General features: G+C 55.3%; 1 protein-coding gene across 1 annotated transcript in view; it reads right to left on the bottom strand.

Annotated features, from left to right (window-relative positions):
• Positions 1–17,078, bottom strand: part of PIGQ (phosphatidylinositol glycan anchor biosynthesis class Q) — a 44,055-nt gene extending 26,977 nt beyond the window's left edge. Inside the window, exons 1-3 of the mRNA XM_054391063.1 lie at positions 16,380–17,078; positions 10,141–10,272; positions 4,575–4,695 (exon numbers count right to left, since the gene is read on the bottom strand). Coding sequence (XP_054247038.1) covers positions 4,575–4,695; positions 10,141–10,272; positions 16,380–17,053 — 927 coding nt within the window. The 5' untranslated portion in view covers positions 17,054–17,078. The remainder of the gene's footprint in view (positions 1–4,574; positions 4,696–10,140; positions 10,273–16,379) is intronic.
• Positions 17,079–17,622: the final 544 nt, after the last annotated feature.

Below are 17,622 nucleotides of genomic sequence, written 5' to 3'. Positions count from 1 at the left end.
AGGGAGGAGGTGGAGTCCCTATCCCTGGAAGTGTTCAAGATATGTGTGGCCATGGCACTCGGGGACATGGTGGGGTTGGGTTGGTGGCTGGACTGGATGTGCTTGGAGGCCATTTCCAACCTCCATGATTCCAGGATTCTAGGACTCTGTAGGCTGCTGGTGGCCTGAACTGATAAGCTTGGAGAGGCAGAGCCCCAGGTACTGCCTGAGCTCCAGGCCACCCACGTCACTGAGCACTTCCAGGAAAGCCAGCCAGCAGCTCCTGGAGAGAGCAGGGTCAGGAAGCCAGCAGGTGAGGGGACATGCTGCAAAGACCTGCCCCCAGCATGTGTGAGCTGAGTGAGAGAGAGAGGGGCTGAGCTGAGCTGCTGAAGGAGGAAGGGACTCTGACAAGGCTCAGCCACACCTTGAGCACAGAGAGTGTCCATCTGCCAAAGACACTGGGCAGATGGAAGCCCTCCCAGAGCCACCTGTGCAAACAGCAACTCAGCCAAAAGCCACTTCCCTGCAGACTCGTTAAGAAATCAGAGTGCTGAGAGCTGGACACTTAGAACAGTGCCACAGGGAGGGCACTGGAGAGCTGCAGCTCCTCCAGCTGAAGTACCTCTGAAGGAAAAAGGCTCAGAACTAAGACAGGGAAGTGCTTGGGGTGCATGGCTCACAGACAAGAGCAAGGCTGTGGCAAGGACTGCTGCTGCCTTCTCCTGAGTGCTGCCTGCAGCAAGCCTCAAAACCTGCAACCCTGACACAGGGAAAGAGAACAAAAATGGCAATGACCACGATCCAGAGCCATGCTGGACACTGCATGACACCTTCTGAAAGCACAGCAGGGACAGAATGATCACAGACCTGGGGCTTGGAACAAGGTAAAGATCATTTCTTGTCCTGCAAGAGTGCCCAGGGATTGGAATAGGCTGCCCAGGGAGGTGGTGGAGTAGAGGTTGCAGTGAGTACCTACATGGGGGTCAGAAGAAGGCTTTCCAAGAGATGCTTCATGGACATTAGGTGAAGCCAGCAGTCAGTGTAAATCAAGAGTGTTTCTGGGTGCACAGATACCCACACACAGAGAAGAGCAGCCAGGGGATGCCCAGGTGGGCAAGAAGGGCACCAGCAGCCTGGCCTGGAGCAACAATGGTGCAGCAGGAGCAGGGCAGGGATTGTGCCCCTGGAATGGGCACTGGGAAGGCCAGAGCTCAAATCCTGGGGTCAGTTTTGGGCACCACAGGGTAAGAAGGACATTGAGGGCTAGAGCTGGTCCAGAGAAGGGCAACAAAGCTGGGGAAGGGTCTGGAGAAGAGGGCTGGGGAGGAGCAGCTGAGGGAGCTGGGGGTGTTGAGCCTGGAGAAGAGGAGGCTGAGGGAGACCTCATTGCTCTCTGCAGCTCCCTGAGAGGAGGCTGGAGCCAGCTGGGGCTTGGGCTCTGCTCCCAAGGACAAAGGGACAGAAGAAGAGGAAATGGCCTCAGGTTGCCCCAGGGCAGGTTTAGGTTGGACATGAGAAGAAACTTCTTCAGTGAAAGGGTTCTCAAGCATGGGCACAGGCTGCCCAGGGAGGTGGTGGTGCCTTCCACCTCAGGCCATTCTCTGACCCTCTGATTCCATCCCAGGCTGATGTTACTTACTGCTTTTCTCTCTGCACTCCTCTGCCAGAGGTGTCCCTTGCAGTCTCAGGGCAGAGGGTGGAGTGCAGGCTTTGCTGCTTGGTAGTTCAGATGGGAGCTGCTCACCCAAACTGGAACCAGCCACCAAGTCCATGGAGCAGGCTGTGAGCTGAGGTGGCTGAGAGTGGCAGCCTGCAGCACACAGCTGGGGAATGCACCTGGCTGAAGGGACTCAGGGATTCACAGAATGGGTTGGCTCAGGGGACAGAAGGAGAGGTAATGGCCTGAAATGGGGAGGGTTAGGTTGGAGAGGAGGAAAAATTTCTGTGCTGCAAGAGTGGTCAGGGACTGGAAGAGGCTGCCCAGGGAGGTGGTGGAGTCCCCATCCCTGGAGGTGTTCCAGAACCCTGTGGCCATGGCACTTGGGGCCAGGGTTTGGTGGCCATGGTGGGGTTGGGTTAATGTTGGACTCAATGACATTGGAAGTCTCTTCCAGCCCAAACCATTCTCTGATCCTGTGCTTTGCTGGCAAAATATGAGCCATGGCTCTGAGCCTTAGCTGGGCAGGGAGTGCACAAGCAGCAGCAGCAGCAGCTGTGAGCTGCTTCCAGAGCACTCTGGTCTGGAGGAGGAAACTTTGAGGATTGCCTGCAGAGGAAAAATGCTGTCAGGTGCCAGTCAGTTCTCCTTCCAGACACACTCCTGCCACAGGGAGCCTGCTAAAGGCCCAGGGAGGGAAGAAAGACTCAAAACATTGGAGGTGGCAGCACCAGGAGCAAAAAACCACAGGATGGAGCCTTGGAAAGTTTGGGTTTGTCCCAGTTTGCTCTTTCCTTTTGCTGTGATTTTGCTCTGCCATTGCTCTGCTAACCAGGAGGATTCTTTTGTGTTTCTCTTCCCCCAGTTATTTATTGGCACCTTGCTGTTCACCATCCTGCTCTTCCTCCTGCCCACAACTGCACTCTGTTATGGTGGTCTCAGGTTGATGCTTGGACTCAATGATCATAGAAATGTTTGGAAGGGACCTCCAAAGGTCATCCAGTCCAACCACCTGCAGTCAGCAGGGACATCCTCCCCTAGATCAGGTTGCTCAGAACCTTGGTGAGCCTCACCTTGATGGGGCACAAGGGATGGGGCCTCAACTATCTCCCCTGGGCAACCTGTTGCAGTGTTCCAGCAGCCTCCTGGTGCAGAACTTGTTCCTCACATCCAACCCAAATCTGCTCTGCTCTCATTCCAAACTATTGCCTCTCATCCTGTCCCTGCAGGCCTTTGGGAACAGTCCCTCTGCAACCTTCTTTTAGCCCCCCTCAGATACTGGAAGGCTGCTCTAAGGTCTCCCTGGAGCCTTCCCTTCTCCAGGCTGAACACCCCCAGCTCCCTCAGCCTGTCCTCATAGCAGAGATGATCTTGGATGTGTTTTCCAGCTGAAACAATTCCATGATCCCATGGTCCTATGATTAGAGACAGAGCAAGGGAAATGTGAGCTCTTGCCAAGCCAGACAGCAGAAGCTGGAAAACTAAAACTGCTGATGGAATTCTCTGATCAGAATAAAACCCCCTCCCACCCAAGAAGCTGGAGGAAGAGCAAAGGGGAAGGAACTCAAGGAAAGATCCAGCTCCTGTCCCAGCAATGAAAGGCAAGTGGGCAGAGAAAGGATGAGGCTGTGCAGCTGCAGGCCAGCACTCAGCACTCCCAAAACAGAGCTGACTTCAGGTCAGTGCCTGCTCTGCAGCCTCTGACCTCCTTTCCAGCACCAAACAGACACCAGTGGGGAGCAGTGCACCTCAAAGGAACCACCCAAGAAGCAGGGTGAAGTGAGCCAGCCTGGTTCTTACTGCATGTGTGCTGATGGGGAGGGATCTGAGTGAGCCAGGGGAGCTCTGCTGGAGCAAACCACCGGGCACAGCATAATTTTCCTGCACAGCAGAGCTCTGAGGCAGGCTTTCAGGGCTTTGTGTCCTGCCACCCTTGTTTTTCCCCCCTCAAAGGCTTTTTCACAAGCACAGCTGTTCTGCTTATCACACTGGACTGTGCAGCACCTTATCAGACTCTTTGACTTGGCAGCTCTTGATCAGATCCAACCCAGCTGACAGATGGTTTTTTTTCCTGTCTCCCACATCCCACACAGCAGCAATTTGAGGACACTTCCTCTCAGAGAATCATGGAATCATTTAAGGCTGGAAAAGCCTTGAAGGTCATTGAGTCCAGCCCTTACCCCAGCATTACCAGGGCACAACTGAGCCATGGCTACACAGCTCTGAAACCCCCCCAGGGATGGGGACTCCACCACCTCCCTGGGCAGCCTGGGCCAGGCCTTGACAACCATTTTGGGGAAGAAATTTTTCCTCATGCCCAACCTGAACCTCCCCTGGGGGCAACTCGAGGCTGTTTCCACTTGTCCTGTTGTTTGCTCCTTGGGAGCAGAGCCCAAGCCCCAGCTGGCTCCAGCCTCCTCTCAGGGAGCTGCAGAGAGCAATGAGGTCTCCCTCAGCCTCCTCTTCTCCAGGCTCAACACCCCCAGCTCCCTCAGCTGCTCCTCCCCAGCCCTCTTCTCCAGACCCTTCCCCAGCTCTCTTGCCCTTCTCTGGACCTGCTCCAGCCCTCAATGTCCTTCTTGGAGTGAGGGGAAGAATTCACTCCAGAATAGAAGTATTCTGGCTTGGTGACCACTCCACCTGCCTCTGCAGAGCCCTGGCCAAGCCATAACTGTAAACTCAGGAGCTGAAGCAGCCCTCTGGTAAACATCTAACTGCTATTCACTGCACCTGCAAAGCAGAGCTCTGCTCCTCTTGAGCAGCCCCTGCAGGCTTGCTTGGAAGATTTGCCTGTTCTTGAGCAGACCTCATCTGCAGACAGGACTCCCCCTGAACCCACTGTGTGGAAGGCATTGCCTCCTTACAGCTACCCCCACACCAAGGGCTGCTCAGCAGCCACAGCAGGTGGAAGGGGAGCAGCCTGGAGCAGACTTACATCAGCCATAGGGATGAGGGTGTCAGCAAGGTGCCCAATTCTGTTCTTTCTGTAGAGCCAGGACATCAGCAGCAGCCCCAGAGCCACATCCAGCAGCAGGGACACAAAGATGTTGGCTTTCCTGCATGCAGCACAAAGAGAAGTAGGGTTAGAGGACAAGGAAGGGCAGTGACAGGGCCTCAGTGACCACCATCAGCTTCACTGGCATGAGAGAGAATGGTTTGGGTTGGATCATCCAGTGCCAACCCCTGCCATGGGCAGGGACACCTCCCACCAGCCCAGGCTGCTCAGGGCCTCATCCAGCCTGGCCTTCAACACCTCCAGGGAGGGCACAGCCACAGCCTCCCTGGGCAACCTGTGCCAGTCTCTCCCCACCCTCACTCCAAGCAATTTCTTCCTCCTCTCCACTCTCCCTCTCCCCTCTCCCAGCTCAAAGCCATTGTCCCTCATCCTGCCACTCCCAGCCCTTCTCCAAAGTCCCTCCCCAGCTCTCCTGGAGCCTCTTCAGGTACTGGAAGGTTGCTCTGAGGTCTCCCTGCAGCCTTCTCTTCTCCAGGCTGCACAGCCCCAACTCTCCCAGCCTGTCCCCACAGGGGAGCTTCTCCAGCCTCTGATCATCTTCATGACCTCCTCTGTCCCTCTCCAGCAGCTCCAGGTCCTTCTTGTGCTGGGGGACCCAGAGCTGGAGGCAGTGCTGCAGGTGGGGGTCTCACACCACATCCCAGGGACACCAGGACACTGCTGCAGGGCTCAGGGTGTGCAGATCTTGTGACTGCCCCTGGTGTGCTGCTCCTCCTGTGGCCAGACCTGGAGCCACTCTGAGCCTCCCACACCACAAAAGCTTTTTTCAGTAAAGGAGCCAAGACTGGGATTGAAGCTCCAAAGAGGAATGGCAGGCAAGTCTGTATGGACACAGGGGAGAATTTGCCAAAGCCACCAGCACTCAGAGTACCTACATGGAGATCAGAAAAAGGCTTTCCAAGAGAGAGAGATGCTTCATGGACATTAGGTAAAGCCAGCAGTCAGTCTGGCTGCACACACACACAGAGAGAACAGAAGCCAGGGAGTGCCCAGGTGGGCAAGAAGGGCAGCAGCAGCCTGGCCTGGAGCAGCAATGGGGTGGCAGCAGGAGCAGGGCAGGGGTTGTCCTCCTGTAGTCAGCACTGGGGAGGCCACACCTTGAATTCTGGGGTCAGTCCTGGGCCCCTCACTCCAAGAAGGACATTGAGGGCTGGAGCAGGTCCAGAGAAGGGCAAGAGAGCTGGGGAAGGGTCTGGAGAAGAGGGCTGGGGAGGAGCAGCTGAGGGAGCTGGGGGTGTTGAGCCTGGAGAAGAGGAGGCTGAGGGAGACCTCATTGCTCTCTGCAGCTCCCTGAGAGGAGGCTGGAGCCAGCTGGGGCTTGGGCTCTGCTCCCTAGGCTCAGGGGATAGAAGGAGAGGCAATGGCCTGAAAGTGTGCCAGGGGAGGGTTAGGTTGGAGAGGAGGCAAAATGTCTTTGCTGCAAGAGTGGTCAGGGACTGGAAGAGGCTGCCCAGGGAGGTGGTGGAGTCCCCATGCCTGGAGGTGTTCCAGAACCCTGTGGCCATGGCCCTTGGTGGCAGTGGTGGGGTTGGGTTGGTGGCTGGGCTGGATGCTCTGGGAGGGCTTTGCCAACCCAAACCATTCTGTGATTCTCCACCCAGAAGCCTGATGAAGTTCCCCCTTGCTGCCAGAGTTCATGAATGAAACTCTATGAGGTGAGTTGTGTGGGAAATGAGATTAAAGAGCCACAGGGACTTTAGGCCTTCAGATCTGCTCCTGTTTGAAGTGTTCCTGACAGACTGCTCCTGATCAGAGAACCCCAGAGCCCAGGCCTGCTGGTGCAGTGGCTGTCGGGCATTCAGTATCTGTCTCAGATCTCTTCTTCTCCCTGTTCTGCAGGTTTGCTTTTCCTCCTACACTGCCTTTGGGACTGCTGCTGGAGTGTCTGGTACTGCAGGAGAGAAGAGTGGGTGAAAGAGGAGAACATCTAAACCCTTCTGCTCTGCTGGAAGGTCCTAGGTGATACTGCTCTAGCAGGGGGTTGGGCTAGATGATCCCAGGAGCCTAGAATGGTTTAGGTTGGAAGGGACCTTAAAGTTCATCCAGTGCCAACCCCCTGCCATGGGATGGGACATCTCTCACCAGCCCAGATTGCTCAAGGCCTGATCTAACCTGGCCTGGACCTTCAGATCTCCCTTTCCACCCCCATTCTATAAAAATTCCCTGAGAGGAAACAGGAGAAACCTGCCCCAGAGTTCAGTTTGTCTCTCTCCAGGTGACTCTGCCTTGCATGGAAGTGGGAGGAAAAGGCTTCTGAGACTCTCCAGGTCTACTTTTATTTCATCAGGAGAACGTCCTCCAAGTTCTTGCACACTTCTCTTGAACAGCACCCAAGCACCACCTCTAGAACCCCCTCAAGCCTGGCTTTGTTTCCTTCTGCTTTGTTCCCTTCTCTTTCCAGTGGTACCCTCTGATAAGACTGGTAGCTATGGGCACAAACTGGCACCCAGGAGGCTCCACCTCAACAGGAGGAGAGACGTCTTTGGTGTGAGGGTGCTGGAGGCCTCCCAACATTTTATCCCATTTAAGTTCTGATTAAAAGGTTAAATTCATCAAAAATTCCACACCAGTCTCTCATCTGAGGAGAGGCTGAGGGAGCTGGGGCTGGGCAGCCTGGAGAAGAGGAGGCTGAGGAGGGTCTGATCAATGCTTACAAATATCTCAGGGGTGTCAGCAGGCTGGGGCCAGACTCTTCTCAGTGCTCCCCAGGGACAGGACAGGAGGCAGTGAGTACAAACCTGACCCTAGGAAGTTCCATCTAAACATGAGGAGGAACTTCTGTGCTGTGAGGGTGGCAGAGCCCTGGAGCAGGCTGCCCAGAGAGGTTGTGGAGTCTCCTTCTCTGGAGACCTTCCAACCCCACCTGGATGTGTCCTGCCCTGGGTGCCCTGCTTTAGCAGGGGGGTTGGACTGGGTGATGTCTGGAGGTCCCTTCCCACCCCTCCCATGCTGGGATCCTGGGATTGTGTGAGAGTGCCACTGAGCACTGATGGCAGCTTCTGGTTAACAGCAGCAGACACGAAAGCAATGAGCTTGAGGGAGCAGTGAGAGCAAAGCAAGGCAGCCATGGCTGCAGCACAACCTTTCTGGGGGCAATGAAGAATCACAGGATGGGTTGGGTTGGAAGGGACCTTAAAGACCATCCAGTTCCAAGCCCCAGGGGATATTCCTCTCACCCTTGCCAGGCTATGGAAAGAGGCATTATAATGCTGAGACACTGGCACAGGTTGCCCAGGGAGGCTGTTCCCCCACCTCCACCTTCCAGCTTAGAGGGCTGGGTATCCCGTGAACAAATAGTTCTACTACTAAAGACTGAGGAAAAGAAAGTATTGAGTACCTCAGCCTTCTCCTCATTGTTGACCACTATGTTCCCCCCTGCATCCAATGAAAGATGGAGACTCTCCTGAGTCTTCCTTTTGTTGCTAAAGTATTTGTAGAAGCATTTTTTCTATTGTCTTTAACAACTGAAGCCAGATTAATTTCTAGATGGCCTTTGGTCCTTCTGATTTTCTCCCTGCACAGCCTCACAACTTTACAGTCCTGAGTGCCCTGCCCCTTCTTTCAAGTATCATAAACTCTGTTTAACCTGAGTTGAACCCAAACCTGGGGGTTTCATCCAGGCTGGACTTCTTCCCCACCAATTCTTCTTTCAGCACATAGGGACTACCTGTTCCTGCACCTTTAGGGCTTCCTTCTTGAACAGTGTCCAGCCTTCAGGAACTCCTTGGCTCACAAGAAAGCTGGGGAGGGACTTTTTGGGTGTCAGGTGGTGATAGTTCTAGGGGGAATAGAACAAAGCTGGAAGTGGGGAGATTCAGACTGGACATGAGGAAGAAGTTCTTCCCCATGAGAGTGGTGAGAGCCTGGAATGGGTTGCCCAGGGAGGTGGTTGAGGTCCCATCCCTGGAGGTGTTTAAGGCCAGGCTGGGTGAGGCTGTGGCCAGCCTGCTGTAGTGTGAGGTGTCCCTGCCCATGGCAGGGGGGTTGGAACTGGATGTTCCTTGTGGTCCCTTCCAACCCTGACTGATTCTATGGTTCTATGATTCCACATCTCAGAGGATCCTCTCAATCAGTCTCTGAAACAGGTTGAAGACTGCCCACTGGAAGTTGAAAGCAGCAGTTCTGCTGACCTCCCTTTGCACTTCTCCAACAATCAAGCATTCTGGAATTCCCTGATCATTGTGCCCAAGATGACCCCCAAGCCTTACATCACCCACAAGTCCTTCTCTGTTCACAAACAACAGGGCTTCTTCCCTAGTTGGCTCCTTCACCAGCTGTGCCACACAGGCATCCCACACCATGGGAACCACACACCTTAGGAACCTCCAGGACTGCTCCCTTTCTCCTGTGTTGCATTTCCAGCACACACCAAGGCCACTGAAGTCACACATAACAACAAGGGCCATCAAACCTGAGACCTCTCTCAGGTGTCTATAGAATATTTTGTTTCTTCATCCCAGTTGGGCAGTTCTGTAACAGCCTTCCCCCAGGATACTTGTGGTGTTTGCCTCTCCCTGGAGGTGTTGAAGGCCAGGCTGGATGAGGCCTTGGGCAGCCTGGGCTGGTGGGAGGTGTCCCTGCCCATGGCAGGGGGTTGGAGCTGGATGATCTTGAGGGTCCCTTCCAACTCAAACCATCCTTTGAATCTATGAATGACCTGGCAAGGCCCAGCCTCAAGACAGCACTTCCCAAGTCACCTGTGGAGCAGGGTGAAGTCCTGCTGGGGCTGGAATTGGATGATCTTGCAGGTCCCTTCCAACTCAAACCATCCTATGAATCTATGAATGACCTGGCAAGGCCCAGCCTCAGGACAGCCCTTCAAGTCACCCGTGAAGCAGGGTGAAGTGCTACTGGGGCTGGAACTGGGTGGTCTTGATGGTCCCTTCCAACCCACACTATTTTGTGAATGTAAGAATATGAAGAGTGCAAAGATCTGCAAACAAGCAGGCAGCAGAGCAAGGAAGACAAGAGGGCATGGGGCTGTGGAGGAGCCTGTGGTGCTGTGCAGACACAGGAGCACAGAACCACAGAATGGCAGGGGTTGGAAGGGACCTCTGGAGGTCATCCAGTCCAACCCCTCTGCCAAGGCAGCTTCACCTAGAGAAGGTACACAGGAATGTGTCCAGGCAGGTTTTGAAGGCCTCCAGAGATGGAGACTCCACCACCTCTCTGGGCAGCCTGCTCCAGGGCTCCATCAACCTTCAGTTACAGAAGTTCCTCCTTATGTTCAGATGGAACCTCCTATGTTCCAAGGCTGTGCCCATTACCCTTTGTCCTGCCACTGGGCACCACTGAACAAAGCCTGGTCCCCTCCTCCTGTCACCCACCCTTGGAGTATAGATCAGCATTAATGAGATCCCCCTGGGTCTCTTCTCCAGGCTAAAGAGCCCAAATGCTCTCAGCCTGTCCTCATACCATGGTTTGGGTTGCTCAGAGGAGACAGGGCAGGAGTAAAGCTGTGTGTGACCCTGTCTGCACTTCATACCTCATTAGCTGAGGCTGGTTTTGAGCCTTCTTGTTGCTGCTGATGACCTGGAGGTGCTGCAGGCGATGTCCCAGCTGCTCACAGGTTGAGAGCTTGCTCCAGAAGAAACACAAAGGCCAAAACTTCAGCACCCTGCAGAAAGCACAGAATCAGAGAAGGCTTTGGGTCAGAAAGGACCTCTGAACCTCATCCAGGTCGAGCCTCCTGCACTGAGCAGGGACAGCTGCAGCCAGAGCAGGTTGCTCCCAGCCCCAACCAACCTGCCCTGCACTGCTGCCAGCCATGGGGCAGCTCCCACCTCTCTGGGCAGCCTGGGCCAGGCTCTCCCCACCCTCACTGCCAAACATTTCTCCTTCTCTCCACTCTCAATCTCCCTCTTTCACTTCCAGCCATCCCCCCTTGGCCTGTCACAACAAACCCTGCTCCGAAGTCTGTCCCCAGCTTCCTTCTGTCCCCTTGAAGCACTGCAAGGCCACCAGAAGGTCTCCCTGGAGCCTTCTCCTCTCCAGGCTGAACAACCCCAACTCTCCCAGCCTGGCCTCCCAGCAGAGGGCTTCCACCCTGCCAGCACTGCTGTGGCCTCCTCTGGCCCTGCTCCCACAGCTCCCTGTCTGTGCTGAGGACTCCAGAGCTGCCCCAGCACTGCAGGGGAGGTCTCAGCAGGCACAGCAGAGGGGCAGAATCCCCTCCCTGCCCCTGCTGCCCACACTGCTGGGGCTCAGCCCAGGACAGGCTGGGGCTGGACTGGCAGTGCTCAGTGCTGGGGAATGTTCAGCTTTGCACATCCCCAGCACCCCCAAGTCCTTCTCCATGGGCAGCAGCATGGCTATGTCCCTTTCTCCTTCTGCCATGCATGCAGAGCATCCTGTGTACAGTCAAGGCTGTGCAAGCAGAGATGGTGTTGAGATGGGACCACCAAAGACCTCCCTCACAGGTGAGCAGATCTAAGACAGCCTTTCAGACCAAGCCATCCAAAGCAGACAACCCAACCTCCCATTTGCATTCCACACAACCACCAGCCTTGATTTTCCAAGGGAGGTAGAAGGCAATCCTGATTCCAGCTGGTCCTGATTCCTCCTAGTCCTGTTTCCTCCTGGTCCTGATTCCACCTGGTCTTAATTCCACCTGGTCCTGATTCCAACTGGTCTTTATTCCACCTGGTCCTGATTCCAACTGGTCTTTATTCCACCTGGTCCTGATTCCAGCTGGTCATGATTCCTCCTGGTCCTGATTTCTCCTGGTCCTGATTCCAGCTGGTCCTGATTCCAACTGGTCCTGACTGCACCCAAAGCTTTGGGATTGCATCCTGTGCTGAGTCTCCAGGAGACTGGACTCAAGACACCAGTGTGCTCAGCACAGCAACACAGCTGTGTTCACAGGTCCCAGTACCACCAGTTGGAGACTAGAATCTACTGGGAGTTTGTGAGAGACATCTTCCTGCAGTTCCTGTCCCTGTTCTCCCTCTTTCTTAAGAGAAGGCTGAGGGAGACCTCATTGCTCTCTGCAGCTCCCTGAGAGGAGGCTGGAGCCAGCTGGGGCTTGGGCTCTGCTCCCTAGGCTCAGGGGACAGAAAGAGAGGCAATGGCCTGAAAGTGTGCCAGGGGAGGGTTAGGTTGGAGAGGAGGAAAAATGTTTTTGCTGAAAGAGTGGTCAGGGACTGGAAGAGGCTGCCCAGGGAGGTGGTGGAGTCCCCATGCCTGGAGGTGTTCCAGAACCCTGTGGCCATGGCCCTTGGGGCCAGGGTTTGGTGGCCATGGTGGGGTTGGGTTGATGTTGGACTGGATGCTCTGGGAGGGTTTTGCCAACCCAAACAATTCCATGACTCTTTATTACTTCCAAATTCCTTTCTCAAGGTCTTCACCACTACCTTCTGCCCTGCCAAGGGTGCTCAGCATCACCTGGGGCACACTCAGCAGTTAACCAGCTCTCCAAAGTCACATTAGGCTTGTAGGGGAGGAAATATTCACACAGTTTGTTCTCTGTGACTCAGAGGAAAAGTACTAAATGATGCTCAGTTATTCTGGGGACTTACTTGCATCACCACCCCAGCTCCAAAGAAAGGCACAGCAGTGACTGCTGTGGTCTCAAGGGACACAGAGGGACGCAGGCTGCTCAGAGAATGCACAGCAACACCAAGCAGCACTGCTGCTGTGGGCAACAAATCCTGCTGTGGGCATCCTCTCAGAGAGCCCAGAATGGGTTGTGTGTGAGGTACCTGAAAGCTCATCCAGTTCCAAGCCCTTCCATGGGCAGGGACACCTCCCACCAGCCCAGGCTGCTCAGGGCCTCATCCAGCCTGGCCTGCAACACCTCCAGGGAGGGCACAGCCACAGCCTCCCTGGGCAACCTGTGCCAGTCTCTGCCCACCCTCACTCCAAGCAATTTCTTCCTCCTCTCCACTCTCCCTCTCCCCTCTCCCAGCTCCAAGCCATTGTCCCTCATCCTGCCACTCCCAGCCCTTCTCCAAAGTCCCTCCCCAGCTCTCCTGGAGCCCCTTCAGGTACTGGAAGGCTGCTCTAAGGTCTCCCTGGAGCCTTCTCTTCTCCAGGCTGAACAACCTCAGCCTGTCCCAGCCTGTCTCCAGCCCTCTAAGGAATGCTTGTTCCAAGTCCTTCTCTGTGTGGTTGCTGTGCCCATCCTTCCCCCACCCTCCTCAGCCCTCTCAACCACCCCTGATGCCAGCTTTGTCTGGTTAAATCCAGGGTGCTGGCATCGTCCCCTCCCCACTGCCACTGGGTTTGAAGCCCAGGCAGTGCTCTGTGAATCATCCTTCACTGCAGGCCTCCCAGTTAGTCACTCAGCTCTTGGTTACAGCCTCCCACCTTGGAGACCAATGCACAGCCTGTTCCTCAGCTGACTTGTCAGCAGGTGAGATCCAAAGTGGCAGAGGGAAGAGCTGTGTGCAGGGGAGGGGGGCATGGGGGTGGCCAGGCTGGGTCCCCATGGCAGAGCTGTCCTGGTTCCCCAGCTTCACCCAGGCACAAGTGCAGATGACTTTTCTCTTCCAATTACAGCCCAGCCCAGTGCTTACAGAGTTATATTGTGGCAACCTTGTGCTAGAGCAGAGAATTGCACTTGAAAGGCAGAGGGGGGAGGGTGGAGATAGGCTCCACCTGTGTCCTTCTGTGCAGATGGCTGAAGGTGACAAATTCCTGGTGGAAGCAGCAGCTGCCAGAACACCTCAGTTCAAGCAGAACTGAGGAGAAGAACTGTTGGCTTCTGGAGCCCTGTGCTCAACACTTACTGTGCTGCTGATCTCCCCATCCTCACCCAGCAAGGGAATCACAGAATGGGAGGGGTTGGAAGGGACCTCTGCATATCATCCAGTCCAGGGTCCCTGCTAAAGCAGGGCACCCGGGGCAGGTCACACAGGAACACATCCCAGGGGGTTTGGAAGCTCTCCACACAAGGACACTCCACAACCACTCTGGGCAGCCTGCTCCAGCCCTCCAGCACCCTCACAACAAACAACTTTCTCCTCCTGTTGAGGTGAGACCTCGTGGTGCCCAGCTCATACTCGTTGTTCCTTGTCCTATTACTGGGCACCACAAAGAAGGGCCTGGCCCCTTCTTCTTGCCCCCCACCCCTCAGATATTTAGAGATGTTGATAAGTTACCTCTCAGCCTTCTTTCCTCCAGCCTAAACAGCCCCAGGTCTCTCAGCCTTTCTTTACAGGAGAGATGTTAGAATTATAGAATCAGTCAGGGTTGGAAGGGACCACAAGGATCATCCAGTTCCAACTCCCCTGCCATGGGCAGGGACACCTCACACTGGATCAGGCTGGCCAGAGCCTCATCCAGCCTGGCCTTAAACAGCTTTCTTGTAGTGCCCTGCAGATACTTAAAGGCCACAACAAGGTCACCTCAGAGCCTTCTCCTCTCCAGACTGAACAGCCCCAACTCTCTCAGTCTCTCCTCAGAGCAGAGCAGTTCCAGCCCTCTGCTCATCCTTGTGGCCCTTCTCTGGACACCTTCCAGCATGTCCATAGCCCTCTTGTAATAGAGGCTCCAGACTGGATGCAGTACTCCAGGTGTGGTCTCAGCAGAGTGGAGCAGAGGGGCAGAATCCCCTCCCTGGCCCTGCTGGCCACACTTCTGCTGCAGCCCAGGCTCTGCTTGGCTCTCTGGGCTTCAAGTGCTCACTGCTGGCTCCTGGGGAGCTTCTCCTCCACCAGCACCCCCAAGTCCCTTTCTTCAGGGCTCCTCTCCAGCCAGTCCCTGCCCAACCTGTATCAGTGCTTGGGATTGCCCTGACCCAGCTGCACGACCTTGCCCTTGGTCTTGTTGAACCCTCCTGAGGCTGGCTTGTGCCCAGCTCTGCAGCCTGTCAAGGTCCCTTCATCATCCTCAGGGACCACGGTTCTTGCAAACAGACCATTATTAATGGGAGCTCACAATTAAACCATCCTGATGTCTCCAGCAGCCCCCCATGGTCCTTCGGCGCAAAGGGAAACGCTGCGGCCAAGTCCCTACGGAGAGCGCCCTGCAGTGGCGGAGCTGTACCACAAGGTGGCGCTGCAGAACGCCCTGGAGCCGAGACGGTCAGGACCTGAGCGCCAGGCGGAGCTTGGCTGCAGCTCTGCGCTCACTGCCCGCGGTCCCTACCGCTGCTGGGCTGCGTCCGCGGCGCTCACACACAGCTCCCACGCAGCTCTCACGGGACACCACTCGGCTCTTCCTTTAGCTTTTCATAGCTGACTGTCCCTAAACATCAAACCCAGCCCCAGCCTGTCCTGGGCTCATCTCCAGCAGTGTGGGCAGCAGGGGCAGGGAGGGGATTCTGCCCCTCTGCTGTGCCTGCCGAGACTCCCCCTGCAGTGCTGGGGCAGCTCTGGAGTCCTCAGTACAGACAGGGACCTGTGGGAGCAGGGCCAGAGGAGGCCACAGCAGTGCTGGCAGGGTGAAAGCCCTCTGCTGGGAGGCCAGGCTGGGAGAGTTGGGGTTGTGCAGCCTGGAGAGAAGGCTCCAGGGAGACCTTCTGGTGGCCTTGCAGTGCTTCAAGGGGACAGAAGAAAGCTGGGGACAGAGTTTTTCTCAGGGCCTGTTGGGACAGGCCAAGGGGGGATGGTTGGAAGTGAAAGAGGGAGATTGAGAGTGGAGAGAAGGGAGAAATGTTTGGCAGTGAGGGTGGGGAGAGCCTGGCCCAGGCTGCCCAGAGAGGTGGGAGCTGCCCCATGGCTGGCAGCAGTGCAGGGCAGGTTGGTTGGGGCTGTGAACAGCCTGCTCTGGTAGCACATGTCCCTGCTCAGTGCTGGGAGGTTGGTTGGCTTCCAACCCAAAACAGTCCATAATTGTATGAGACCACAAAAACCCCAGAAAGACAAAGGGCAGTGGGTGTAACTTGAGGCATAGGAAGTTCCATGGAAACATGAGGAAGTTTTTCACTGGGACGGTGCTGGAGCCCTGGAGCAGGCTTGCCCAGGGGGGTTGTGGAGTCTCCTTCTCCGGGGATATTCAAAACTCACCTGGATGTGTTCCCGGGTGATCTGCTATAGGTGCCCCTGCTCTGGCAGGGGCGTTGGACTGGATGATCTCCAGAGGTCCCTTCCAACCCCTAACATTCTGTGATTCAGTACCTAGAGCAGGTTGCTCAGGACCCCATCAAGTTTCCCCTTGAATGTCTCATAAACCCATCCCAATGCCTCACCACCCTCATTGTGGACATCCTCGTGATGTCCAACCTAAATCTCACCTGCTCCAGTTTCAAACCATTGCCTCTCATCCTATCCCCACAGGCCCTTCTAAACAGTCCCTCCCCAGCTCTCCTGTAGATCCCCTTCAGATACTGAAATGCTCTAAGACTGTCTCCATAGGGGAGGTGCTACAGCCCTCTGATCATCTTCATGGCCTCCTCTGGACTTGCTCCAGCAGGTCCAGGTGTCTCTTGTGTTGGGAGTGCTAGAAACAGCACTCCAGGTGAGGTCTCACCAGAGCAGTTCCAGTCCCCTCAGCATCTTCATAGCCCTTTTCTCTACCCTCTCCAGCAAGTCCCTGCCCTTCTTGAGCTGGGGAGCCCAGAACTGAATAGAGTATTTGGACACAGTGTTCCATATGTGTTCTCACAAGGGCAGAGCAGAGAGGGTGGAGAACCTCCCTCGACCTGCTGGCCACACTCTTCTTGATATATCCACCAGAACCATTTTGTACTGAGTGCATTTCTCCCTGGGGCTGAGCAGGAACCTTGCAAGAGGTAGATCTGCACCCAAAACACACAAGCTGGCTGATGCTGCAGCAACCTACCTGCTCCTGCAGATCCAGGAGACAAGGGAGAGCAGGAAGGTGAGCAGCATGCAGGCAGGCACAGAGGCCTGCTTCAGCAGCTCCACGATGATGCTGGCTTCCACCCCATCCGACTGCCAGTGGGTCAGCTTGATGGGGCCCTCATCATACCTGTCTGTCATGAACAGCACCTTGCTCTTTGCAACTGTGTCAAAGATAGCAGCCAGCTTTGAGGCATCAGCTGTCCCTTGCTCAGCAGAGGCAGCTGTGTGCAGAGGGGGATGCAGGTGGCACAGCATCACTTGGCGCTGCTCGTAGTATACCAAGATGATTTCCTCCTCCTTAGGCTGGCTGCAGTGTTTCTGAAGGGCAGAACAGCTCCAGAATTTGCTGTCTCCCTCTTTGCTTATCTGGATCCACAGCTCGTGGGAGAATAACGTCCCAAGGTCTTCTAGGAACTGACTGAGGCTCTCCTCCTTCTCCTGTTTGCTGTTGGTCCATGAGCCGAGCACAGAAACGCTGACCTGAGTTGCTCGTTGGACTTCACTGAGGTACTTCCTCACCTGGACAGGGATAAAAGGGAAGTGGAGCACAGCCAGGACAACAGCAGAGCTCTGCTGGGAGATCCAGTGGCCAATCAAAATGCCACTGTCTGCTGAAGAGCAGCACGATGGGAAGAAGACCTTCAGCACCATGGCAGCGATCCTGGAGGAGCAGGGCACCTGCCAAGAAACAGAGATGGAACCTGAGGATGGAGAAGAGATGCAAGGAGAACCTGAGCTCAGCAAAGCCCCCAGTCAAGTCTAAAACACTAAGTCCAACCAGTTGCACAATGACCTTGGTGATGGCCAACAGACAGACACCCATCAGAGAAGTATCTAAACACTTCTAAATATGATTTAGAAATAGTAGAAATACTTCAAAGAGGCTCCTGACAATCTGCAGCCTTTGAATCATAGAATGGCTTGGGTTGGAAGGGACCTCCAAAGCTCATCCAGTCCAACCTCCCTGCAGTCAGCAGGGACCTCCACTAGATTAGGTTGCCCAGAGCCCTGTTGAGCCTCACCTTGAATACCTCCAGGGATGGTGCCTCAATCACCTCCCTGGGCAACCTGTTCCAGTGTTCCAGCAGCCTCCAAGTAAAGAGGGATGCTGAGCCTGTAGTTCCTCAGCCAAGCCCTTCTCCCAGTCCTGGGGCAGTGTTTCAGGAGAGGCACTGGCCAAGCTGAAGGATCCATCCAGCCTCAGCTCTTGGATCTGACAG

This window comes from Indicator indicator, chromosome 22, assembly GCF_027791375.1.
Source record: "Indicator indicator isolate 239-I01 chromosome 22, UM_Iind_1.1, whole genome shotgun sequence".
Classification (NCBI taxonomy): Eukaryota; Metazoa; Chordata; class Aves; order Piciformes; family Indicatoridae; genus Indicator; species Indicator indicator.
The sequence above is the reverse complement of the archived record's forward strand: the minus strand, read 5'-3'. Positions and strand labels throughout refer to the sequence as shown.